At 36.7% G+C, this 24,069-nt stretch overlaps 13 protein-coding genes across 13 annotated transcripts; 8 read left to right on the top strand and 5 right to left on the bottom strand.

Annotated features, from left to right (window-relative positions):
- Window positions 1-324: 324 nt before the first annotated feature.
- Window positions 325-1,539, bottom strand: RHIMIDRAFT_295868 (uncharacterized protein; the record flags this gene model as incomplete). The annotated part of the gene is made up of 2 exons (XM_023614221.1): window positions 1,263-1,539; window positions 325-1,101 (listed from the first exon to the last, which is right to left on the bottom strand). Exons 1-2 carry the CDS (start codon window positions 1,527-1,529, stop codon window positions 325-327), a joined length of 1,044 nt encoding a protein of 347 aa, XP_023461196.1. The 5' UTR covers window positions 1,530-1,539.
- Window positions 1,540-1,653: 114 nt separating this feature from the next.
- On the bottom strand, window positions 1,654-1,908 carry RHIMIDRAFT_274520 (uncharacterized protein). Its single transcript, XM_023612469.1, has one exon. The coding sequence runs from the start codon at window positions 1,850-1,852 to the stop codon at window positions 1,682-1,684; it is 171 nt and encodes a 56-aa protein (XP_023461195.1). The 5' UTR covers window positions 1,853-1,908; the 3' UTR covers window positions 1,654-1,681.
- On the top strand, window positions 1,893-3,252 carry RHIMIDRAFT_274519 (uncharacterized protein). The gene has a single exon (XM_023612468.1). The coding sequence runs from the start codon at window positions 2,390-2,392 to the stop codon at window positions 2,864-2,866; it is 477 nt and encodes a 158-aa protein (XP_023461194.1). The 5' UTR covers window positions 1,893-2,389; the 3' UTR covers window positions 2,867-3,252.
- A 1,894-nt stretch (window positions 3,253-5,146) lies between these two features.
- On the top strand, window positions 5,147-5,707 carry RHIMIDRAFT_249220 (uncharacterized protein; the record flags this gene model as incomplete). Its single annotated transcript, XM_023610595.1, has 1 exon — window positions 5,147-5,707. One exon carries the CDS (start codon window positions 5,147-5,149, stop codon window positions 5,705-5,707), a length of 561 nt encoding a protein of 186 aa, XP_023461193.1.
- Window positions 5,708-6,178: 471 nt separating this feature from the next.
- On the top strand, window positions 6,179-6,449 carry RHIMIDRAFT_274518 (uncharacterized protein; the record flags this gene model as incomplete). Its single annotated transcript, XM_023612467.1, has 1 exon — window positions 6,179-6,449. A coding segment is annotated over one exon (271 nt), but the record flags the coding sequence as incomplete, so codon positions are not given.
- A 69-nt stretch (window positions 6,450-6,518) lies between these two features.
- Window positions 6,519-7,590, top strand: RHIMIDRAFT_274517 (uncharacterized protein). Its single transcript, XM_023612466.1, has one exon. It carries the CDS (start codon window positions 6,590-6,592, stop codon window positions 7,226-7,228), a length of 639 nt encoding a protein of 212 aa, XP_023461191.1. The 5' UTR covers window positions 6,519-6,589; the 3' UTR covers window positions 7,229-7,590.
- Window positions 7,591-8,590, top strand: RHIMIDRAFT_274513 (uncharacterized protein; the record flags this gene model as incomplete). The annotated part of the gene is made up of 3 exons (XM_023612465.1): window positions 7,591-7,843; window positions 7,905-8,390; window positions 8,442-8,590. A coding segment is annotated over exon 2 (455 nt), but the record flags the coding sequence as incomplete, so codon positions are not given.
- A 2,286-nt stretch (window positions 8,591-10,876) lies between these two features.
- RHIMIDRAFT_242587 (uncharacterized protein) lies at window positions 10,877-11,851 on the top strand (the record flags this gene model as incomplete). The annotated part of the gene is made up of 1 exon (XM_023609813.1): window positions 10,877-11,851. One exon carries the CDS (start codon window positions 10,877-10,879, stop codon window positions 11,849-11,851), a length of 975 nt encoding a protein of 324 aa, XP_023461189.1.
- Window positions 11,852-11,899: 48 nt separating this feature from the next.
- On the bottom strand, window positions 11,900-13,218 carry RHIMIDRAFT_98377 (Presenilin-domain-containing protein). The gene is made up of 4 exons (XM_023615963.1): window positions 12,796-13,218; window positions 12,686-12,752; window positions 12,306-12,632; window positions 11,900-12,226 (listed from the first exon to the last, which is right to left on the bottom strand). The coding sequence occupies exons 1-4, from the start codon at window positions 12,988-12,990 to the stop codon at window positions 11,949-11,951; spliced, it is 867 nt and encodes a 288-aa protein (XP_023461188.1). The 5' UTR covers window positions 12,991-13,218; the 3' UTR covers window positions 11,900-11,948.
- Window positions 13,219-13,811, bottom strand: RHIMIDRAFT_98376 (uncharacterized protein). Its single transcript, XM_023615962.1, has 2 exons — window positions 13,292-13,811; window positions 13,219-13,242 (listed from the first exon to the last, which is right to left on the bottom strand). Exon 1 carries the CDS (start codon window positions 13,770-13,772, stop codon window positions 13,497-13,499), a length of 276 nt encoding a protein of 91 aa, XP_023461187.1. The 5' UTR covers window positions 13,773-13,811; the 3' UTR covers window positions 13,219-13,242; window positions 13,292-13,496.
- A 2,812-nt stretch (window positions 13,812-16,623) lies between these two features.
- On the top strand, window positions 16,624-18,334 carry RHIMIDRAFT_274505 (uncharacterized protein). The gene has a single exon (XM_023612464.1). The coding sequence runs from the start codon at window positions 16,641-16,643 to the stop codon at window positions 17,958-17,960; it is 1,320 nt and encodes a 439-aa protein (XP_023461186.1). The 5' UTR covers window positions 16,624-16,640; the 3' UTR covers window positions 17,961-18,334.
- Window positions 18,335-19,039: 705 nt separating this feature from the next.
- On the bottom strand, window positions 19,040-19,363 carry RHIMIDRAFT_242584 (uncharacterized protein; the record flags this gene model as incomplete). The annotated part of the gene is made up of 1 exon (XM_023609812.1): window positions 19,040-19,363. One exon carries the CDS (start codon window positions 19,361-19,363, stop codon window positions 19,040-19,042), a length of 324 nt encoding a protein of 107 aa, XP_023461185.1.
- A 1,908-nt stretch (window positions 19,364-21,271) lies between these two features.
- On the top strand, window positions 21,272-23,005 carry RHIMIDRAFT_98319 (uncharacterized protein). Its single transcript, XM_023615960.1, has 5 exons — window positions 21,272-21,391; window positions 21,445-22,384; window positions 22,443-22,538; window positions 22,592-22,896; window positions 22,945-23,005. The coding sequence occupies exons 2-4, from the start codon at window positions 21,716-21,718 to the stop codon at window positions 22,763-22,765; spliced, it is 939 nt and encodes a 312-aa protein (XP_023461184.1). The 5' UTR covers window positions 21,272-21,391; window positions 21,445-21,715; the 3' UTR covers window positions 22,766-22,896; window positions 22,945-23,005.
- The last annotated feature ends 1,064 nt before the right edge of the window (window positions 23,006-24,069 follow it).

The raw sequence follows: 24,069 nt of genomic DNA, 5'->3' as shown, positions 1-24,069 counted from the left end.
AAGCCCCTTATTTCGAATGGGCCCATGGGATTTCACATTCGCGGCAGATCAAGCTTTGAGAACAAGGACAGCGTCGTGTCCGAACTTCTTTTTCAAACTTTTGATTAGTTTATCATTATTTTGTTGAAGAAGCAGCTTGCTTGAAAAGCGCATCTTTCTGAACGGCAGTAATTGTAGTGTCTGCAATAAAGAACTTGTGTCTTTTTTGAGCTTATCAAACTTATCTTCTAATTCTTCATCACTAGAGCCTTGAGAACTGTGACACCATTCCAAAATTTCAGCTGCGATAGAAAGAAGTTTATTTTTGTTCTCTATGGGAATCCGTCATTCGATGTGCCGTTGATCTAACATGATTTGAATATTGATAGCATATGTTTGTAGCTTGGTATTGTTGTCTTGTATGGCAATGCTTTTAGAGAAAATTGCAGGAAATCTTGCACCAAACAAATTTCCCCAGTACAAGTTGCATTTCTTGAATTCGAAATCATTTCTTAGATCTGGATAATATATTCCTTTTGGTCCTTTTGTTTCATGACTATCGTAATTGCTTAAGACATCCTCAAAGGCTGAGCTTGCTTTACTATGCTCAAGGAATATGTTGGCATTCATTGCTGATGATCTTGTTTTACTTAGCATCTCCTCAGCTAAACGGACTTCTTCAGGCTTTGCCTTCTTCCTTAGTATTCTGAAACGTCGTGAATGCTTTGATCTACAAATGCTTGTGAATCTTAATATTTGCTTATTTTCCGCCGAGCTTGTTTCTTTCATACAATAAAGTAAATCCCGATGGTTCGGGTCTATCAAAACGCATCTTCCGTTTGTTGAAAGAGGTTCGGTTCGAGTTAATATTTTGATATGTTTAACATTATTGTTATCCCCGATTGTTGTCTTTTTTGGTTTCTGTGATCTACTGTTGTCTGTTCCTGGCCTTTTCCGAGATGTGTCAAAGTTTTGCTTAATAATGGAGGCGCAAATCTCATCTGTTTCAATGGTGCCTTCAAACTGTAGAGTCTTCCCTATACCTTGGTTCTTCATGCCCTTCTTTTCTAAATTAATAACCTTGCTCCAGATAGTTAACTTTCTTTCCTTCTTGTTCTTGTACTTTAGAATGTAATAGTTTACTATAGTTGTTTCTAAGGTCATGTATCCAGGGATGAACGAGCTTCGTAAAGGATAGCATTGATAGTTTTTAATTTGATTTGCTTGGCATAATTCAATAACTTATGGAAAGCTTTAAAGTGTTTTCCTAGATTCGCCTTTACGTCATAATATATGGAAGCTTTTTGAAAATTATACTCGGTAGAGTACATTGAAAAGAATTCTTTTATTTGATCCTTGGCATCAGCATTCAAAATCTCGTCATTTGGTATTTGCTTCTTTGCAACTGCAAGTTTGACTTTCATACAAGGCAGTATAAGTGTTCTCTTGATAGTCTCTTGGATGATGTAGTCGGCATATCGTTCTTCAGTCATTTTCTTGCGAAGACAATTAGACTCTTCTTTTTTCTTGCATATACCATTCAAAAACATCCGAAGTCTACTACAAAATTGAGCTTGCCTTCTTCGTTTCTCCCTCTATTTATTTCAAGGAGTTACCAATAGACCTGTATTTCTCATGATCTACATATTTTCATACTATTGCTGAATACCAAAAGTCTATCTTCGCAGTTATGGTGGATATCTTACCGGAAGAAACCTTTCCCAATGTAGTCTATTGCTGTATGAGTGCCTTCTACTCTATATGTAGATCTATTGCCAAAATGTGCATATCTGTTGGCATAGCAACCAGCCCAATGTTCACGCTTTTTCAACGTGCTTGATATAAAAAAAAAAGCACTACTATATGCCCTCATTGTTTACCAATAGTCTCGGTGTAAAGACTAACCTCTCCAAGTATTCTATGCCACTTGATCCCTTTGCAATGACCAGGAGTTTTTAAAAACTTTTTAAAGTTTTCGATACTTTCATTAAAATAAATTACACTTCGAGCTTCGTGACCTTGGTTGTTGTAATCATTACTTTCTTTATTTGTTCGAGTTGTACAGATAAAATAAAGTACAGTAATAATAAGCTTTTTGACCTTCATCTTCTTTTCGTTTGAATTTGTATGCACTCAGATATTACCGTCGTCAAATTATGAATAGCAAGAACAATGGTTACGATCAAGCTGAATCTCTGACATGGGCCATGGAATTCTTTAGTCGCCTTTCCTTCTTGGAAATCAAGTTCGCATCTTCCCCCTTCCTACAGGAAGACTCCAACATAGTCGTTCGGTCTCCTGGGGCTGATTTCACTCCTTCTTCAGCTTTTTTGGAACATTGCCGCTTAATTGAGGAAGATTTCTTTCGTCATCCTCTTCCGGATATTGAACGTCGGCGTTTCCTGTTTGAATGCCCACACAATTGTATGATATCCAGTATCATATATCTGGTCTTACTCGCCCTATTGATTGGTTCGCCTATCAACTGGTTCACAGTCAGTGGGGTCTTGACACTACCCGTCAGCGATTCTTGGAATTTGTCAAGGCTATTCACGAGCTCCTGTCAGATCTGGTGTCGCACATCACCAAGCAACGTACTTCCAACATGTTCAGGGGTATTTCTTCTTTTTGTGGCCCACCTTCAGATGAACTTCAAAGCTACCTCTTGGACCCCAGAGATATAGTGGATCACATCGAACTGGCTCAAGCAGTACAAGCCTCTATACGTAGACGCTCCAGGCCTCGATCTAATCGCGTCATTTCGCCTCAATCGTCTTCAACAGCTGCATCTAATATATCCTTTGGCGGCCTGACTTCTAGTGGTAACACGACACCCTCTAATACCACTACTGACAACACTTCTATTGTTCATTCAAAGTCTGCGTAACAACAGTGGTGCGATGAAACCAAAAAAGTCGAGCCGGTAATGCACAGTAAAACTGAACTAAATGTTTTATTAATTCGAAATATGGGTCATATAAATACCAGTGGCTTAGTTATTCCTTATTAGTGTAACCTAGAAGACATGAATAGCAGTACTGCATGTATTTTTTTTATTCAAATTAAACTTTTTTTTATTCCATAGGTCTTTGACTACACACGAAACCTACAAAAACTAAGTTAATACAAGAAAAAAAAAAAACATAGGTATGAAAGAAAAAAGAAAAAGTATCAGAGAGAAGATTTCTTTATCAACAGCCGCTCTATTAGCAGCCTCAAAAATTTTCAGTGTGATACATTTATTCATCATCTTCTTTTTCTTTTTCCTTATTATTATTGCTAATACTTACATTGATGTTCCTTAAGAATAAGAAAAAAAGAAACAAGAAAAAAATTTTTTTCTTCTTTTATTCTTTTGACATCCAAAGACCGCTTGATCGGGGAGAGGGTAACGATAAATACCCACAAAAATTTAGTAGTCACAAAATGAAAAATAATATCCTAATCGGAACTTGAGTAAGATTGGGATGTTTATTTTTATCATGCTTAGATTTAGCTGACATAGATACCCTTTTCATCAAGAAACTTTACCTTCATTTGCCATTTAGCAACCCAAGAAATAAGAAGCAGTCCATCTTCGTGAGCCTTGAACAAAGTCTTTGCTCCTTTTTCGGTCAGCTCTTCCATCCAAATTTAGACGCTGTCCCTGTCACGAACAGCCCTTCTACTCAATTTCATCAATCTAGCATTGATGACGTTTCTAACATCATAATAGTTGATTCGAAGTGAAGAAGGAAAAGAGGAAGAAATACCATTTTACTCGATCTAGAAAAAAATCAGAAACCATCACATGAACTTCTATGATAAAGGAATACACACTTGCAAAAGACGAGCTTCGTCCATTCAATAGGGGCAAGCTTCACATTCATTTTGTGGCAACTAAATTTCTGTCAACATCCTACCCCCGGGTAGCTTTAATGACTAAGATATTCACATGGTTCTTTACAAAATTCATCACTTGGATACCAAGGTACTCCTAGAGATTCTCCGTGACGTTGTCAAAAACAAAATCACTTTGAAAGGTGTCCCTGTGTGTTTCTGTACTACAGATAAAGAAGCTACCAACATTCTTGTTGAGTGATTTATGTGACCACTCTGGGCTACTGTATTTCGAAAGTTATTCATGACAGAAGCAGACTGATTGCACTCTCTGTCTCAAAGGACTCCAGAACATGTGCCTTCTTAACAGACTTTGATTTATTCAGTTGGCACATATGACTTCTTCTCACTACAGTAGAGGGATACTAAGTCGTATATATTCTTGTGTGACCCCAGTACTGCCCAAAGGTGATTATAATCTGTATTGTGATCAAATAAAATAAAAAGATAGCTCTCCCTCACTGCAGAATATTGTATTTAACATGGGTGTTAAAGCAGTAATATGGTTCACTCATAGTCCATAAGTGATAAAACTCGAAAGATTTATTAAGCATACAGGTTACTCAAACCACTTTAGAGTGCACTGACTTTGGCCCCAGCCATGTAATAGCCATTGTTCCTTAAAGTCAACTTCTAGTCTCATCGTGCTTTTCAAATTGAGTTGTACTCTCACTTTTCCATTTCATGTATCAGATAAACAAGCATGTTCAAGCAGGTTTCCAACAAGTTGTCAAAGAATGATTAATCATAGTGCCGTAAACAATCACTGATTAACGAGTCGTCAAAGAATTATTCGTTACCTTTCTTTCCTTTTAATCGTTTTATTGAATAAAATGCGAAAAGTACACCAAGAAAGTGAATTTGACAGCACACAGCTGTAATATTGACCATTATCAAAACAGGATCCAAAAGAGCTCGCGAAGATGATAACTTCGAAGTATCAACCAGTATAAATAAACGCCCTCGTACAACAGGCGCTTCAAGTGAAGCTTTGATGGAATACTTTTATCAATCGATGGGGAACCATCTTTCCGCAAAGATAAAGCAGATAATTGAAAAGAGGAAAGACATTGAAAATAACCTGGCAAAATTAAAGCAAAAGCCTCTTAATGAATGTATACTGCCAAGAGGCATTCTAGCTGATGCTGCATGGGCTTCTGATTGTACTCCATCTTTCGCGAGGGAATATTTAGATAAATCAGCGCCAAAGAAAAACAGCAACTGTGGAACCAGTTTGTCGAAAAAATTTTCTATAGTATAGCCACTGAAGCGATGGCTGTACTGAGCAATGAACCAGCAGATGAAAAGCAAACCTCAAATAGAGACTCATTTACACAATGAATACAGAACATGCCCCCTAAGCATGAATAAAGTGATCAGAAGCGATTTATTTCTAACTTTGAAGAACATCATCGATCAAAAGCTACGTGAAACCACGATTAAAACATCTGATTACGTAGCCAACATAAATGAGGTTGTATACGTGATGACGATAACATTTAAAAGCCATTGTTTTGCCATAGAAAACAAGGAGATAGTTTTTGGACAAACGGAGTGCTTCAAAATCGCGGAAATCCTTCCAAAGGATTTCACTGATGACAACGTTGATGTTTTGACATTAACTCCAGCCTTGCCTTTGAATTTGATGAATCCGCCATTTGCTGATGAACTTGCTAATCATTTTGAAGAAGGCCATCTATCATTGACACACTCTTACTTTTTTGGCGCTTTGGGATCTAAGCAAGCAAGCTTAAACAAGCACCCTATACAAAATCTTGTTTTTAAGTCGTTGAGGCCTTTTGGCGTAGTCAGAAGAGCTTATGAAGCAAGCGGCCTGTCAAGTATTTAAATGGTCACTGTGTGTAAAACATACGCAACTAACCTTCACAACATATGGAGCGACAAAAGACTATTTAGTAAACTCTTGAATCATTTTTTGGGCGTCATTTTGCGTATCCACTTGGCCCTTAAAAGAGAAAAAAAATATAGAGAATTCGTAAATCAACGAATAGATAAAGCGAAAGAAAAGCAAGAAAAGAGAGAAGACCTTCTTTCCTTAGAAAACAGTAACCAGGCATTCTCACGAAATCAAAGCAGAGACATTTTACGTGCCGAGTATAAGAACATTAAAAAGTACAAGGAAAAAGGAATGAAGAATGACGAAGAGAAAGCAAAGTGGAAAGCAAGAATAAAAAGTTGTGAAAAACAAATAGCATATCTTAAAAATGAGCATACACGCAGGAAATTGATAATTATCTAAAATTTATATCATATCTGACAAGACTAACTAAGTCATTATCATTTTTTTTAGATACGACAAATGTCAGATATAAGCATTCTTCGTCAAGGAATTGAAGAAATAAAAATAAATCGAGCTGATCATAGTGATAGTGATGATGATAGCATGGAGATTTCCAAGACAGACACAAAGGATCTATCTCACAGACGGCTATTTTCTTTAAAGCCTGTCATCAAAGGTTTGCTCTTTGCAGATTCAGGTAGTTCAGTTTCTTCAAACGACCTAAAAGAAAAATATCCTGATATGAAAGAAGAAGAAATTGTAACGTGTCTGTTAATTGTCAACAGATTGATGCTATATATTCCACCCAAACCTTGCTCACATCATATAATATATCAGCTTCCGCTCACTCTGTTGACAAATGATATTCTCAGATATACAGGATATCAAAAGTTTACCCAGAATATATGCCTATTGCCAAGCCTCACAACGATGAATGCTCTTCGACTGGATGGTCCTTCATTGTGCCATGCTCTTTCTTGGGCTGTTCCATATAAGCTTCATATATTTGACTATGACAATTGTATTATTGAATCTGAAGATGTTGCTCGAAGAAATCAGGATGCAACATTCAGCTCTATATTCGATATGACAATCGTTAAAAACACATGCCAGCTTTATGGATTAAAATTCGCACACAGCATGATAATACAACCAGGGCTTAGAACAGTACGTCTATTGGAAACCACGACAGTACAAAGTGCCCCACCATCCAAGAAGATTTCTTATTATCAACGTCAGATGAATACTGCAAGTGTCATAGACGAGAGTAAGAAATCCAAGGCAAATCTTCAGCAAGAAATAGAGACACTACAAAGCCAAATAATTGATTGCTCAACAAGACTAAAGGAGGCATTAAAGAAACATAAGGAAGTTGATTACTCAAAAGAAATAAAGCAATGGAAGTCTCAGTGGAAAAAAGATGCATCTGATGAAGATGTTCAATATAACGGTTACATATACAGTCAAATTCAACGGCACAGAAAGTTAAGATATCAGTCTTACTTTGCTGTGGAAGATGTACAAAAGGAATTGAAAATAAGAGACAACTTCAATACACTAAGAGATTAGCAATCAAACGCCTGGCGAGTAACTACAAAGAATTGCATCAAGAAAGATGGCCATGGAGTTCAAAAAGTTGAAGAATGCTGCGTAGATTGTAGCGTTTATGTTGCTAAAGATTTCATTTATTCCTGAACAGATAACGGAATCAGTACAATGACAAACACGGTCGAGCTCACTCTTACAAGGTTCAAATTTCATCTAGAACTTTATAATATATATCAAGCTTTAAGTTGCTACGATGATAGCGCAACAGATATTGTAGAATAGTATAACGAACTTGGTCAAAGAAATGATTTTTTGAAGCTGCCGGCTTTCTTCAAAATAAAAACAGCCGATGTTGACGTTGGTTGTGGTTATCGAACAATTAGAAAAAAACGCGAGAGAAAGAAAAGAACAACAGAAGAAGGAAAGAAGTTCAAGAAATAGAAAAAGAACCGTCAAAGATGTCACTTAAAGAGGTTCAAGGAATTTGTAACCAGTAGCGCCAGTATCGTCCCGCTTTCAAAAGCTTTTACAATTCCAAAACTGAAGCAGACAATACAAGGTTTTTGGAAATACAGAGCAAAAAATACCGACAAAAGATATGCTCATCTGAAAAGCGGTTTGTTAGAAAGCAACGAGGTAATCTTTACCATTAATGTGTATATAATTATTTCTGACCACATCTTATTTTAATATGTAGATGCTGCTACGAAAGCTAAGCCAATCATGTTCATTGGCAATAGAGGAATCGGCGTTGGCTCAAGAATCAAGAGGTATCAAAGATATGGAGGAGATTGGAAGCAAAAGCTCCATGAACAAGAAACCCAAGTCTGTATCACCAACGAGAACATGACTTCACAGACATGCGTGTATTGTTTCAGCAAGCTCGATCATCCCATTCACAAAAGAATGATTAAAGGAAAAGAAATAACTGTCACAAGCAAAGGGCCCTTCATTTGCCGTAACCCAAAATGTGTCTTGGTGACCAAAAGACAGCCTGTGAAATCGAGAGATACACTCTCAGCCTTGACAGTAGGTCTGCTAGGCCTCTCATACATTTTATTTCATCGAACATTCCCGTGTTGTGAAACCAGCCTCAGTCAGTCTAGCACTGAATTTACCAACATTACTTCTTCCTTTTTAAATGCAAGAGAACGATTAGGCAGTGACGATGTCACTAATTGAGGTACAAAATAGAACTTTTGAAAGACGCTTACAAACTAAATTTTTTGCGTAGAACTTTAAATTCTTTCGGAGATTTTGTGTTCTCATTGGGAGAGTAAGCGCTGGTTTTAAAAAAAGTTTTATAACGACTTGAATCAGTGAAGCTGCAATATGCTTCTTATTTTATGGCTGTGGATGTTATCTTTTCTGTTTTTTTTTTTTTTTTTTTTTTTTTTTTTTCTTTTTCCAAGCTAAATAAAACTTGTAGTAAACTGAACTCTTCTCTTTACTTGATTCATAATCTGCCAAGGAAAGCACATTTATTAGAATATTTCTAAATTGCAGTTACTAGCTGCAAATACGACCATCACCCTCCCTGTATCACTTTAATAGATGGTCCATTTGCTCATATTAATCTGAGTATATCATACACTACATCAATTAGGGGGCAGCAGTTATATTTTAGTCTTTACTGGTCCTTTCACAATATTCACTCTTAGTTTAGTTCTGATAGCCACTAATGAGGCATTTAATTCGTTACCTTTGAACCCAGGAGGTTATTTTGATCCTTTCTAATCCCTTCCGGCTGACCTTTATTGTCCATTGCGCTTAGCTGATTGGTACAAAAGAGACATCCGAGGACGAAGCCACTGGTGCGACTTGTTTTTCGAAAACAATGTACAATTGTAGTAACTCTGTTCATTAGATACAATGTTGAGCTATTAAGTATTTTTGGTAATGGAGAGTAATGAATTGAAATTAAAACAACCTTCGTCACTTGGCTAACTTTGTTATTGTCACGATTGTGGCCATGTGATGGCAGGCGTTGGTCTATTTTCTATTCCCGCAGTTAAAAAAGGCACCATTGTCTATGTGAATGATCTTAATTCAAAGAGGGAGGCTTTGTGTGAATATCAAACAAGGTATATTCATAAATAATACATAAATAACAACAACAATAATAATAATGATAATAGTTATGCAGACTAAATGTTTACAACTTGAATGATCATGCATTTATAGAGCATGATTTACATATTTAAACACATGGACAAAAAGACGCTTCAAAAAAAAAAAAAAAAAAAGCTGTACAAATAAATCAACTTGCTCATGTTCATAATGTTCTCTTCTTAATAAAGAATCTATTCTGCAGGTCATCGATTTAACTTACTATTTCAAACTTGCAGCTAATACAACAGAGAATCATAATGAAGAATAGTATATGTCACATATATGGCACTTTATCATTGTCTTTAACAGCGAGGAAGATATTGCCAACACTTTAATACTAATTCCTTTTATGATTTTGATAGCAAAAGCTTTAGTAAGGATAAAAGCAGCGAAAAGACAACCAGAGGGATTGAGCACTTACAATTTAAGAAATTTGACTACGAATGCGATACGATACTCGCCAAGAAGCGCAACCTTTTTTTTCATTGCTAAGCATCTTTCAAAGAAACTTAAATATAGGCAGTCCTATTCAATCATAACAGCCTTTATGAAATATATATGAACAGCAATCCCATTATTGTTCTAGAAACAAGAGTTCTTCTCGTTTCAAGAGACTCTTTTCTGAGCGATATACCCATTTGAGCTTTACAAACCCGCCATCTGGGCGCAAGGAAACCGCTAATGGAAGTTACGAAACTGTTGTGAGCTTTTTGAATACCGCCACTTGGCACTGTACAGGGATCAACGAAAGCATCCGGCAACGTTCCCGATAGCCCATTGTCACTGTTTCACAAGACACTTTGATTCCGTAAGAACCAAAAGACATGCAAAACAAGGTTACCAAAGAGGAGAAAAAAAGGGGGATTAACTTGTCATTCTTCATATGATATATTGAAAATTCCGATTACTGGGCGCTGACATTTGGAGTTCATACGGTTGCTCCAAGAAAGAACCCTATTGTGTCTCATCCCGCCCTTCTACCCGAAATTGCGTTTTTTGTTTAGTTCACACGATGCTGAAACAATAAACGGAATTTCGTAAATAATCTTCTTTCCTATAGGGCTTGTTTAAGATAAGAAAAACTAGTAGAGAATTTAAAGTAACGGATTTTGATCCAGAATCACATCAACATAATGTAGAGCCATACACTTTACTTTGTTCTTTCGACTGGCTATTTTTTATAGCTAGCTTTTATAATTGGTAATCTGCATCGTGTACTTTAGCTGTGTAGTCGAAGCTGCGTATTTTCCGCTGCGAGAATCCGTTGATGGATTACTAAAATGGTATCCAAGCAACCATAATTGAACTCCGATCACATTTGCTTTTTATTTTGCCACATAAATTTTATCTATCTTTCTCTCTCTCTTTTTTGTTTTTCTTTCTTTCTTTGCTCCCTTTTTAATTTCTTTACCCCTTGCTTTATATCAACGTTATTTTCTTTAAATATATTTTAATCAAATAACTCCCCTTTTTCTTAATAATTTCAGCAATAGCAACAACAAAAAAAAGCGGGACGAATCTGTTTATTATTTTCTTTATAGTATTATACATAAATAAATGAATAAACAAGTAGAAACTGATAAAATAAGGCGTAAAAGACTCAAGGTGATCAGTGCTTGCGGGGAATGTAGAAGAAAGAAAACAAAATGTAATGGAGAGTATCCATGTTCTGGCTGTTTAAAAGCTCGCGTCGAATGTAAATATGTCACAAATCAAAAACCTGGTGCACCAACGTCTATTATAAGAGAACGATTAAATAATAATGTTCATTTGATTACACAGCCTATCCGCAAGAAATCGCTTAATTCTCCTCCTATGGTTGAACCATTAGCAACGCCAACCGTCCTACCGCCGTCAGAACAACCACAGCAGCAGCAACAACGTCATCAATTCCAACAACATCAACCGCAACAGCAGCAGCAGCAGCAACAAAACAATACAACGCATCATATCCAATCTATTGAAGAACGTTTATCAGCTATCGAAAATATTTTACGGACTTTACTCGGTTCCGGAAGACACAAACATTTACTACAAAATTTGGATCACAATAACGTACCTTTACCACCACCGCAACCCTCTCCTCGTTATCCTAGTCTATATCCTAACCCACCAATGCTTGATCAGCAGCAGTATTCTGATGCTCTCTCCTGCCGGGATATCTATCATCCTCCTGTCCATGTTTCCTATATCCAAAATGGGTCATTATCACGGGAAAAGCGAAAAAGAGATGATCAAGACATTGTAGTAAAGGAAGAACGGGATGCACTCGGGCCACAGTTGGCCCCTATTAAAACCATAGCAACTACACCTGGAACACCGACAATACGAAACTTGTTGAATGATGATCCACCCTCTGCGTTTCATAGACTATCGCCCACATCCTCTTTTAGTGACACTACAGCTACCACTACCACTAATAATATCTCTAATACTAATTCTAATACTATCAACCCAATCAACAGCATTAATACCATTATTACGTCTACCACTACTACTCCTACTCCCGCAGCCGGAGACTTATCCTCTTGAATCTTTACAAAATAATAATAAAGGCTAGTCCCTTATTTTAAAAATATGCATATACACACACGTACACATTCGGATGCGGAAGGGTATAAAAATTTTATTATAAACCAATCATACCAAATACAACAAGTTCACATATATACGGGACGAGCACTGTTTTTGCAACAAAATAAAACAATATACCAAAGGCAATAGAGATAGGAAGTGCCGGCAATGCCTTCTTGTAAATAGCCAACAAAAAAATAGTAGCCGTCAATCCTGTCAAAACCGCAATCGTACAGCACACAGTTGTGATCCAGTCGTACATTGCTGCGCGCGCAACTAAAACACTGTAAAAGACAAAATCACCCAGACCGAGCTTAAGTCCATTCCGTTCGACTAGATAAATACAGTTAGCTTTCACAAAAAATAAAAAATAAAATAATAATAATAAACATCGCGTGTGCGTGCAAATTACCATCCTCCTCGTCCTTGTTTTCACTCTCTGTAGTCATTGTAGATCGTACTGTGGTAAGGATCGACCCATGACTTTCATCATGCAGTTGCATAAACCCATCATGGCTCATTCTTTGCCCTGAATTAGTAATCGGATGACCAGTAGATTGGTACTCTCGGCTATTCCGAGCTGAAGATGAAGGCTGATTAAAGTGTTCTCCTGCTGATGCCATCATCAGCCAGACAGCATTCACAGAGTAGAGTAACGCAGGCACTTCACGCTGCTGATTTTTAGAGCTTTCGATCAACAATCGTAATGGGCCAAATGGACATAGAACAGCGATCAAATCTATATTTGTTTAGATGACTCTGTATCTTCCCCCTTGGTATCTCCTACTTTACCCCATATTGCAAGCAATCCCAGTAGAATCCATGTTGTCCACTGTTCTAGCCCTGTTAATGAAAATGCCTAGATAAAAATGAGCTACCGTACCCTGTATAATAATGCTTACCATTAATGAACTCATAACAGTCAAGTAAATCTGCTGTAGCCATAATGGACCTTTCCAGAAAATCGAAACTAGGCCAACAACTGTAAAATTCCATAATGCAAATACCATCGTCACATAATCTAATGGTATCATGAACACTTGAACTAGGTTGCTATTTTTTCCCCAAAAAGAAAAGTTAGTTGCTATCGTAACCATCAAGGGGAGCTTGATACTTGCAGGATTAATAAGTAAGTCATGAATCCCAATAGGAGTAACACAACCACCATGAAAAATCCGATTAATATTTTGATCCAGCCCTTTTTAAATAAAAATACGATAATGATTGTAACTAGTATAATCTGTCCAATAATGATGGCTGCATTTGTAAATGAGCTTGTAATAGAGGTTCCAGCAGAAGAAGAAGAAGTAGAAGAAGTTGAAATATTTACATAAGTGGTTCTTGATGGACTATAGTTTAACATGTCAATTATCTTATCTTTATGTTGATCAATCGTACCTGTAGTCACTTTGTTTGTTAAACGATACTTTTACCCAAAATATACTTAATATGATACACGCTACAACAGGCTTAATGATTCTATATATCTGATTCGTGTAGAACCGTAATTCTTCTGCTATCTCTTCAGAATCTCGCTTTTCTTCTTGGTTATTATTATTATTGTTGTTGTTATTATTATTAAGATCATTCATGGGTATATCATCTATACATTTAATAAAGGGTCAATCATTCCTTTTTCTTCATACAATGGGTATATACTTGATGCCTGTTCCTGCAGAATTCTTTGTCTATTCCTTATAGCTGCTTTACACACTGTGTAGTGGCCCTGCTGCCAATGAGTCTTTTGACATTCAACAGAACAATACTTTGGTCCCAAGTGGCCACATGATGAGCACATGAAGGTTGCATTCCTTTGACATTGTGCACATCGGTTGGCTATTTCTTCTACCTCTTCTTGTTCTGCTGTTATTGAACTCATCCTTGAGGGAAATGAGATAGAGGGGGAGAAAGAAATAATAATAAAAAAGGCACACAAAACGCACAATGCCTTATACAAAAAAGGAAAAAATAAAATCTCAAACTTTTGAATAATTTAGAGCAATTTAGGGATGATACACACTTTTAGTACGCTTCAATGATCATTGCTTTTAATTCAAGTCGGCTTGAGGAGAAATAAACGAGCTTTACATGTTACCTGCACACATACACGCAATTGACTAGAGGAAAATCAAATCAGTTATCACTCGCTCTGAGGGTCGCTTTAAAAATAAAGTGCAAAAATAAAAATAAAAAATGGCGAGCCTGGCTTGAGTCCTGTTTACTGATTACTATATACCTCAGCAAGTACAAATTGGTCTCTGCTCTCAGCCATCTCTAAAACCTTTCTTTTTTCCATAATAAATTTACGTGAAGAAGCATAACGCACCGATAGTCTTTCGTCCAAACTATCTTTCTGGACTATACAAACTGAGTAAGTACATTCTAAAGCGCCAAAGCATAATTGCAATCTTCACCGGCCATTACTGGGATCGTATTCCAGGATGCTGTTCAATGGAACAGTAATATATTATCAGAGATTCTTTATATTCCCCCATTTGTTCATCCAGCCCACCCTTATTCAAGTGCAACAAGTAGCTAACCTAAACGATTAGGAGCGGTATCACTAGGTGTCAGACCCTTTGATATTCTACATTTAAGTGTTAAAACAGGAGCACTGTACAAAAGTTTCAAACTAACAGCAAGGTTATCCACTTATTTGTAAACAGCGACTTTTGGGTAAAGCAAGGTCTCCTTACACTATTTCAAGACTCTCTTCACTTCAAAGCACATGCTGTCTAGTTTCTTTGAGATGATAGATCGGCCTGCAAAGCCTCCCAACCTCAGTTCAGTCGAAAGCTTTTAAGCACAAATGAAAGATCGTAACTATCAAAGAAACACATGGTCAAACAAATCGAGAGCATGTACCATAGATATCCCAGAAGGTTTGAAATACAACTGAACACGGAAAGTATCAATGCCTTTTTAGACAATATACCCACACTCATAAAGAAATAATAGAAAGAAGCAATAAAGTATAAGGGTTACACTATCCACTACTAAACGATGTCGCTGTTCGTATTCCTAGCAATTTCTTTCATAAAATCCTCGGGTGTATTAATAATCAACAAGCCTTTTAGATGCATTCAGCTTCATAGCGTCATGTTTAAAGAGGCTAAAGGATCATGAAATGCTCGTTTGAGTTAAGGTTATTTGGAGATGACTATACATATTATCTTTGACCATAGAATTAAAAGAAGATAGCGATCCTTCTATCCACTTGAACCTTGAATATAAAACGTCCATCTATTTTTATAATTATAGAAACTACTCGTACACAGCTCAGATGCATTCTTATAAACAACAGCGTTATTTTCACACCAAAAAGTGGGGTTGCTAAAAATTAACGTTTTGATGTAGCAGATGAAACTTACTGGAAGAAAAAATAAATAGTGCATTTACCTTGACCTGAAGAAAACAGTTATCCCATAAACTACAAGTAACACACGAAAACACGTCATGGTAAAGAAGGTCATGTGAATCAAATGATATAAAAGGGTAAGCCCCGATACATGACGTGTTATTGTGAAAACACTGGCGAGATTTATACCAAATGCAGTGAGAAAATTTGAATGTACAGTAATCGTAAGATTAAATGACTAGTTTGTAAATAAATGTTGTAAAAAACTATACAAAGACAAAGGCACTGTTTCTTTTCTATATACCAGTTTCTGTTTCTTGAAAGACAACTGTCGAAGCAAGTATCTCAGACAATATATCTGAGTAACAGCGATAACCTAAAGCGCCAGGGTATCTATGTTCTCTCTCTATCTATCTGTGTGCGCTGAAGAGGTGGGACGAATAGAAAAAGTCAGTCCACAAAAAGGAGTTTGAATTTATCATAATGATAAGATAGTGTTTATAAAGATAGTCTAAATGTATATCATCGGAAGTGTACTTTTTTGATCAAAACCAAGAACTTAAAGACAGTATGCACACACAGTAACAGTGTATGGTTAAAATTTGAATCAATCGAGCACCTTCTGGCACTGATATGACACAGGGTATCATTCCTTTCTTTAGTATTAAAGCCGTCCAATCAAAATGAGTCTCGGCGTTAAAACCAGTTTGACTTTCCTTTAGAGTAAAATGAACGTATATAGTAATAATATAACATCCAAAAGAGGCTATCTTTTTTTTTTTGTTTTGTTTTCTCAGTATACAGGATATATTGTTATGAATTGAGGAAAGCTTGAAATAAAATGTGACCCTAGTTTTAATTAGGTCCCGGGAGAATCGTGAGAAATGGTGTCTTAATAAAACTTAATCGCGCTGAAAATGGATAATGATAGGCTATCATTCTCTGTCCCACTTTCCCATCGTGTTTCACCTACCTGTACAACTACTGGATCTTGTGGCCTAGCAAAAGTTTATCTAGTTTAAGACCCTTTCTGAAGGCCCTATCGTGAGAAATATAGAGTTACAATTTCTGTAAATGGATACCATGACTACGCATTTGTGTTTGCTAGGATGATCATGTCGATAATATGAATATCAAGTATAACGGAGTTTTATTTAATCATTTATTTGGAAAGAATTACATTAGGTGGTCATAGGCTCAAAAACTACTATTTGAACGGTATTTGGTAATTCGTTACTTTACGAACCAATTAAATTGGTTGTTTTCATCGGGGATTGGCGGGATGTGTTGTGTTACACAAATTGATTTACAAAGTGTTATAAAAGCCTAGTGTTTCTATTGTTTGATTACTTTTTTTTTATTATTATTATAACTTTTCCTTTTCATTCTATGCCATCTGAAAATTACGCTACCTCAGATACAAGCTCTGATAAATTTAGCAAGGTCGAGCAAACCGCTATTGACCGCTTAGAAGAAGACAGAGCCTCTAGCATCAATGAATTTGGTCATGGTAGCGGTAATTTCATGACAGCTTATTTCAACGTCGTTTGTGTCGTTGCTGGTACCGGTACTCTTGGTCTTCCAAAGGCTTTTGCTGAAGGTGGTTGGCTTGGCATTCTAATCTTAATTTTGGCCTATGTTATGTCTGTTTACTCCGGTATCGTTCTAATTCGTTGCTTATACCATCAGCCTGGCAAGCGTCTCCATGACTACAAGGCAATTGGTACCGCCGCTTTTGGCGTTATTGGATACATCATCGCATCAGTACTTCATCTCTTGAATTTGTTTGGCTGTCCCGCTCTTTACCTCGTTTTGGCTTCTGGTAATATGGTTGAAATGCTCAAGGGCACTAGTGCTGCTTATATCCATTACAGAACCTGGGTCATTATTTGGGGTGCCTTTTTGTTAATTCCTTCCTTAATCATGAAGACACTGAAAGAAGTTACTGCTATTGCTGCTATCGGTGCTGTCTGTACTATGATGGCTGTCTTTGTTGTTGTCATTCAAGGACCAATGTATCGCAATGAACATCCCGACGAATTGGTTATGCACGACTCTGTTATCTGGACTGGTTTCCCTATTGCTCTTTCAACCATTGCTTTCTCATTTGGTGGTAACAACACTTACCCACACGTTGAACATGCTTTGAAGAAGCCTCATCAATGGAAGTGGGCCGTTACAGCTGGTCTTAGTACATGTGTTGCCCTCTACTTTATGACTGCCATTGCTGGTTATTGGTCTTTTGGTACTCACACGCAATCTCCCATTTATAATTCTCTTCCTGATGGCCCTGGAAAGTTACTCTCCATGATCGTCATGACTATTCACGTTATCTTAGCTATTCCTATTTACAGTACTTCTTTCTCGCTTGAATTTGAAAAGTTTGTCAACTGCTCTGAAGACAGATTAGGCAAATTCGGTGCTTGGGTTGGTCGTGCCATTATTCGTGCTTGTACCATGGTCATCTTGGTCATCTTGGCCTGTTTCATTCCCTTCTTTGGTGATTTTATGGGTTTAATTGGTGCTCTCGCCAACTGTGGTCTTGTTTTCCTCTTGCCCATCCTCTGTTACTTGAAATTGACTGGTGTCAGAAACAAACCCTGGTATGAACTTGCTTTCTGTGCTCTTACCCTCTTGTTGGGTGTTGTTGGTTGCATCTTTGGTACCATCGATGCTATTAGGGCTTTGGTCCACGATTTCAACCCTTAATAGAAAAGGAAAAGCAGTTGTAAATAGTTTTTTAAAAATTAACAATGTATATATTATCCTAATATTTATCCCCAAATAAACTTGATGTTTAAAAAATAATTCTTTGGGTTGTCCTGACAAAGTTTTGCATATATTACCGGGCCTTTTTTTAAAACTGACCTGTGTGGTCATTACGAAACATGACTCTGTTTGAGGAAAGATTTTATAGTGTATTTTACCATAAAAGGTAAAATTATTATCTTTTATCAGCATTATAGATGACTGAGACATAACTTGAAGCCTCTCTACTTTAGCCATTTTTAAGCAAAAAGTCCCGTCTAAGCATTCTCAAATAATTCTAGCAGTTGCTAATCAAGCTGTTACTTCATGTTCTCGATAAACTAAGTATTACAAAGGCAGTTGCTCAGTCGATACATTAGCTAAGGAAATAATATTTTGCTTAAAAGAAAGCTTTGCTTGCTTATTTTAATATAAAAATCGCAAGTCTCAGTGTTTTGTAGAGCCAATTACGAGCATTGATTACTCCTTGGCATTTATCTTTCATGCTTTCAACCAAAGTACGAAAATACATTTGTTGTAATTGTAGTACATTCAACTAAAAATATTTTTGACACAAAGTTGCTAAAACATACAAACAATGGCTTTATCAAATAAATATTATCAGCTTCAGCTTTTATTATATACGCAGAACCAAGTATTATTTGTTTATTCCACTCGCTGTACACAGTAGTTTAATATGAATTTAAGACTAACAATTTTTACTAATGGGATATCCCATTAAAAACATGGTAAATGTTACTGGCGATTTCCTCGTTGCTCTTTGCAATTTCTGAAGAGAGAAAGGAAGCTAACTGTTTCAATTGTCTATTTAGATCAATGTTTCTTATCACTGGAATTGCTGAAATATCCTTTTCAAACAATCCGTCAGTATGTACAAGAATTTGTCTTATTATTCCATCAGGTTTGCATTGACCTCTCAAATAGATGGCAAATTTACGTTCTAAGCATCTTTGATAGTAGAGTTATTAGTATCTCCTGGAGCGGTCCGCTAATGCCCAAGCTATCAAGGGCCTAGTACATCAACCATTGGTATATTTTGACGAAAATCTGTAACAAAGATACGTAGACAGCTTATCAAACTTGGATCTAAGCTGATGTGGTTGAGCAAATTCATCAAAGGGATAAAATAAAACTTGGCGAGAGTTAATTTTGGTCCTTTCGATGAATAATCGCGTTTCTCTACTTGGCAAGAATCCATTTGAACTTGATGGCCCAATGACTGACTTTTCATTATGATCTATACGTATGGACGGCTTAATCAGGACATCCATTGTCTTAGTGCCCAGAACAAGCTTCTTACTTCTATCATCACTCATCAAGGACAGTTTCACATTAGGGTACATCGTGTCAATATGAGAGAGAGAACATTTAGGAAAATTGCCTTTCATAGTAGACGTTTTTACGTAATATGGATTAAGTGAAGGAAGCCTAGCATATATTTCGTCACAAAGTACAACCAGTGCTTTATCATTCTCCACAAAAAGTCATTTCTTCAAGTATTTTGCAATAATATGTGCTGCCATAGGATTTCTAGCTCAACTACTGTTCAGCCAAAGTGAATGTTGATGACTTAGCTCAATATAATCATCTTTCAACAGCGTTTTTATACGGACTACATAAGATAATATTCCGTATGGAAGATGATGAAGTGCTTTTGACCTTCTCACCAAAATAGCTTCTTCTTTTTTTGGCATGATAGGGACAAATGATGAGCCTTGTTCTTTTTCTTGAGTTAATAATAAATTGCTTATTCTTTTCGGGACCACCAAGAGACTGTGCTCTTTTCCTTCATGATCAAAGTATGCTCTGGGTTGAAGATCTCATAACTCTGCTATTAAAAGGCTTTTCTTTTGATCCTCTTTTGATTGCGTTAATGCATCTAAAGCTGATAAAACAGCAGTCTCATAGTCCCGCGCTGTATAGGTCTCTGTGACTAATGCTTGCGCATCTGATGGTGATATAGCCGTTAAACAATCTTTTATTAAACCGAAGTGGGCACGTAGTGCTATTTATACTGAGATTGCTCGGGCAAGCTCAACAAAGTGGGGTGTACAATGTGATGGGATGGGAAGATACTGGTGGTGGAGGGGGAGAGCATACAATCTAATGGGGGTAGGTAGAGGGAGATAAACTAATCGCTATAATTGGTGGGTTAAGACTTGGTCGTGTTAGGGTTCATGCTTATTTCAACCTGAGCGGATAGATGCACACTATGCGCACGAGGAAATCCACAAAAAGGTTAATACTAAAGGCACTACTTGTGATACCATCAGTAAACTCTTTCAATGTGTAGTTCCACGTTAAACTTATTCAGAAACAGATATATTTCCATCTTATTTGATGTAGAATGTGGATTATCTTTTCAAGAAGAAAGGGATAAATTGTTATTGCTGTATTTTAACAACATCCCACTGGACAAACGTAGGTTAGATAGTGATTTTGGTAATGTGAGGCTGTAAATTGATATCACAGGTAGTGCCTAGAAAAAGTGTCCGTATTGCTAACCTTCTGATGGATTTCTTTGTGCACCTAAATTTGGCTCTTTTGATTGAATGATGCCCATAGTTCAACGGAGAGAATGTATTGCGCTTATATCGGACTTTAAAATTACTTTAAAGCGCGTCTTAGCTTGGTAGATCTACTTTTTCTTTTGTTGTCCAGTTAAAGCACAATGGCGAAAAAAAAGTCCAAGCAAGCTGGCAATAATCGCGGTTTTGCAACAGTATCAGCTCCTTCAAAAAAAGCTGAAGTACCGATCGAAATTGAAGAACCAACAGAGAAGCCAAAAGAACCAAGCAGTAACAAAAGTTTGGAGACCTGTCAAGTAGATCATGAAGACAAAATCTTGCAACTTGTTGAAAAGTACCGTACTTTGCATGAACTTAAAGCTGATTCAATATTGGACAAGATGCAGAAAGAAGATATACAATCGAGTTCTCGTAAGATTAGATCATTCCGACTTGGTTCAAACTTGGAAAAGGAGCTCGTATCAATTATTAAGCAGAAGGAGGGAGACCTTTTTGGTATGCAGAATAATGAGAAAGTATCAAAAGAAGCTAAGCATACTTTATATTTTTGCTTAGAACCTTGTCCTGTCCAACTTAAATCGGAACAAGCAAAGGAAAAATTGATTGGACATTTGGATATACTGTATAGAGCTTTAGTTAAGCTCGGGTTTAGTGATATTGACATATACGATTCTTTTAAATCAACCTTGTCTACATCAATTGATGATCATCTTGATTGGGTAGCTTACGGGAATACATCTATCTATTGTGATTTACCATTAATCACAAGTTTTTAGCTGTGTATCAATACTCCTTACGAAAGAATGCCTGTTGGATTCTTTGATAAATACTATAATGAAGAAGGTAACAAAAAAATATTATTTATTATATATTATTACTCATATAGTCGTAATTAGAAGGGGATTCACCAGTTACTTTGATTCACAATACGAGTAAAGAGAAAACAAGTAATCATGAGTCAGGCCAAGATCAAATAGAACAGGAAGTTGACTTGGTTGTAAAGAAGCATGAAAAAGAGCAAGATAAACTTGATGAAATTAAATCACGTATCTTACAGGCTGCTAATGAATATATGGTATGGTAAATCAATACATTGGACAACGAAGCTTATTGTCTTTTTGACAACTGCAGTATGAACAAGAGCAAAATGCCAATGAGAAACACGCAATGATGAAGATTCGCTTACAAGAGCTAGAAAGCCTTTTGCCATCGAAAAAGAAGAATAAAAAGAAGCAAAAGGACGATACAAGTATAGAGAAAAACGTTGATGTAAATGCAGTCATGAAAGAAGTTAAACATATAAAAGATAATCTGAGCAGTCTTGAAATCGATTGGGAATTTGACCAAAGAAAAGCAAACGAGCTATATTTAAAAAAGCTCGAGCTAGCAGCTGAAGAAAAGAGAAAAATACAAGAGGAAGAGATCAAAGCAAGAAAAGAAAGTGAGCAAGAAAAACCAAAGGATAGCTGTGATGTACTGAATGATGATGTGGAAGATGATGAAGGTGATCTGTTTGGCGGATTAATGGGAGAAGAAGAGGAACCAACTTATGGCACTGAGGACGCAAATCAGCTCAACGCTGCAACTAGTTGGACGATTATCGAATTATCTGTGCCTCAATCGTGGAAAGGACAGTATCCTAAAGATGTTCTGGCAGATTATTGCAAAAGGAACAGTCTGGGAAAACAAACATACAAGACAACAGAGCATGGCTTTAATACATGGCGTTCAGCGCTAAAGATAGCTCAAGATAAACATCCAAATGAGCCCTTATGCTTTGAGTTGCCAGAAGGTCTGGCGACCAATAGTCGAAAGAACGCAGAGAATCTCATAGCGGTAGATAAATTATGCATGAATACGTTTAATTCTCTTATTGAAAAAATTTCATGAATAGGCATATACTCTATTCAGCCTAGATCCAAATACTTCAATTTACAAGGCTATTCCTACAGTCTATAAAGACCTGTGGCTAGGATGGCTAAATGAAAAGGTAAGCATGATTGGTAAAATATGAACTACTGCCTAATGCTTTAACAAACTTAGCAACTGAAAGAGGAAGGGCCAAGGATTAAAATGGATAAGCAAAGGTTTACATTTATAACCGACCTTGTAAACAATTCTTTTATCAAGTTAAATCATGACGATATTGTAAGTCTGACTTATTATGTAATGTGCCTTGATTTTAACCTGTATCCTAGTCCGCTGACGACCGGTTGAGTCCTGAGCCCAAGCCTAAAAAAGAATCGAACGTAACAGCCAAACAAAGCTCCAAACTAAAGTCCAAGTTCAAACAAGCTAAAGAGAGTTTTAAAAATCGCATTGAAACCAAACAGTACATAGATATGAAGGTATATTATCTGAGTTGACACAAACAACGACTTAAGCTCTTTCTATAGGGAAAAAGAAACGACCTACCAGTTGCTGCGTATAGAGAAGAAATACTCGAGTTGGTGAAAAAGAATCAAGTGTTGATTATTTCTGGAGAAACTGGATGGTAAGAAAGTATAAGTGAGATGATATATAACTAACACGACTCTACACAGTGGTAAAAGCACGCAAGTACCGCAGTTCCTAGCTGAAGATCTGCTATTAGGATCTTCAGAGAGCGGGTTGGTCATTTGTACACAGGTATATGGGAGACGTGCAGTGTATTGTTACTTGAATTAAAACAGAAAAATAGCCACGTCGTATCTCTGCAATGTCAATTGCAAACAGAGTATCCATGGAGATGGGTGATGCACCAAACACCACTGGATCTAAAAACGCCATGGTTGGTTATCAAATCAGACTTGAAAACAGAGTGTCAGAAGAGAACGTGTTGTTATACTGCACAACGGTAAATACGATTGAATAAACCATAGCTTTAGTATTTAAATACATTCTAGGGTATCCTATTGCAGCGGTTGCAAAACGACCTGTACTTGGATGGCGTATCTCATGTGATAGTGGACGAAGTACACGAACGTACAATTGATAGTGATTTCCTACTAGTCATGCTGAAAAAACTTATCAATTTACGTCATGATCTCAAGTAATAGTAGTAGTCTTATTGTAACAAACATACTTACTCCAAGCATAGAGTAATATTGATGAGTGCCACAGTGGAGTCTAAACGCTTCTCAGAATATTTCTATAATTGTCCTGTCATTACTGTACCAGGAAGAACTTACCCTGTGCAAGTACAGTTCCTTGAAGATGTCGTGCAAGCTACAGGTTTGGTGAATTATAATGATGCATAATAGGCTGATTAATGATTTTTATGGAAATAGGCTATGTATTGGAAGAAGATTCTCCGTTTGCTTTAAGAAAAACAAGAACTAGAGCAGGTAAAAACTATCAGTAAAAGTAAAGGCAACGATAGGCTGACAAGGTATAAAAACAGAGCATGGCAGCATTAATGTCTCTGGAAGAAACGGTTCCAAAAAACGTATTTATTATGATATGTTTGAAGGTGATACGGATGAGGAAGAAGCGTATGACTCTGAGACAAAATTAAATATTCAAGAGGAGGTTGACGATAT

The sequence above is a fragment of the Rhizopus microsporus genome (assembly GCF_002708625.1).
Source record: "Rhizopus microsporus ATCC 52813 unplaced genomic scaffold scaffold_34, whole genome shotgun sequence".
Classification (NCBI taxonomy): Eukaryota; Fungi; Mucoromycota; class Mucoromycetes; order Mucorales; family Rhizopodaceae; genus Rhizopus; species Rhizopus microsporus.
Note: the sequence above shows the minus strand (reverse complement) of the source record. Positions and strands in the feature narration are given on the sequence as shown.

Coding starts and splice junctions, on each gene's coding strand:
- RHIMIDRAFT_274520 (XM_023612469.1), bottom strand. CDS start 1,852: ATGAGGGCATATAGTAGTGCTTTTTTTTTTATATCAAGCACGTTGAAA.
- RHIMIDRAFT_274519 (XM_023612468.1), top strand. CDS start 2,390: ATGCCCACACAATTGTATGATATCCAGTATCATATATCTGGTCTTACT.
- RHIMIDRAFT_274517 (XM_023612466.1), top strand. CDS start 6,590: ATGAATGCTCTTCGACTGGATGGTCCTTCATTGTGCCATGCTCTTTCT.
- RHIMIDRAFT_98377 (XM_023615963.1), bottom strand. CDS start 12,990: ATGGTTACGATAGCAACTAACTTTTCTTTTTGGGGAAAAAATAGCAAC. Junction 12,633..12,685: donor GGGATTGCTTGCAATATGGG/GTAAAGTAGGAG, acceptor AAACAAATATAG/ATTTGATCGCTGTTCTATGT. Junction 12,227..12,305: donor AAACAAGGACGAGGAGGATG/GTAATTTGCACG, acceptor GTATTTATCTAG/TCGAACGGAATGGACTTAAG.
- RHIMIDRAFT_98376 (XM_023615962.1), bottom strand. CDS start 13,772: ATGAGTTCAATAACAGCAGAACAAGAAGAGGTAGAAGAAATAGCCAAC.
- RHIMIDRAFT_274505 (XM_023612464.1), top strand. CDS start 16,641: ATGCCATCTGAAAATTACGCTACCTCAGATACAAGCTCTGATAAATTT.
- RHIMIDRAFT_98319 (XM_023615960.1), top strand. CDS start 21,716: ATGATGAAGATTCGCTTACAAGAGCTAGAAAGCCTTTTGCCATCGAAA. Junction 22,385..22,442: donor ACGCAGAGAATCTCATAGCG/GTAGATAAATTA, acceptor TTTCATGAATAG/GCATATACTCTATTCAGCCT. Junction 22,539..22,591: donor TAGGATGGCTAAATGAAAAG/GTAAGCATGATT, acceptor TAACAAACTTAG/CAACTGAAAGAGGAAGGGCC.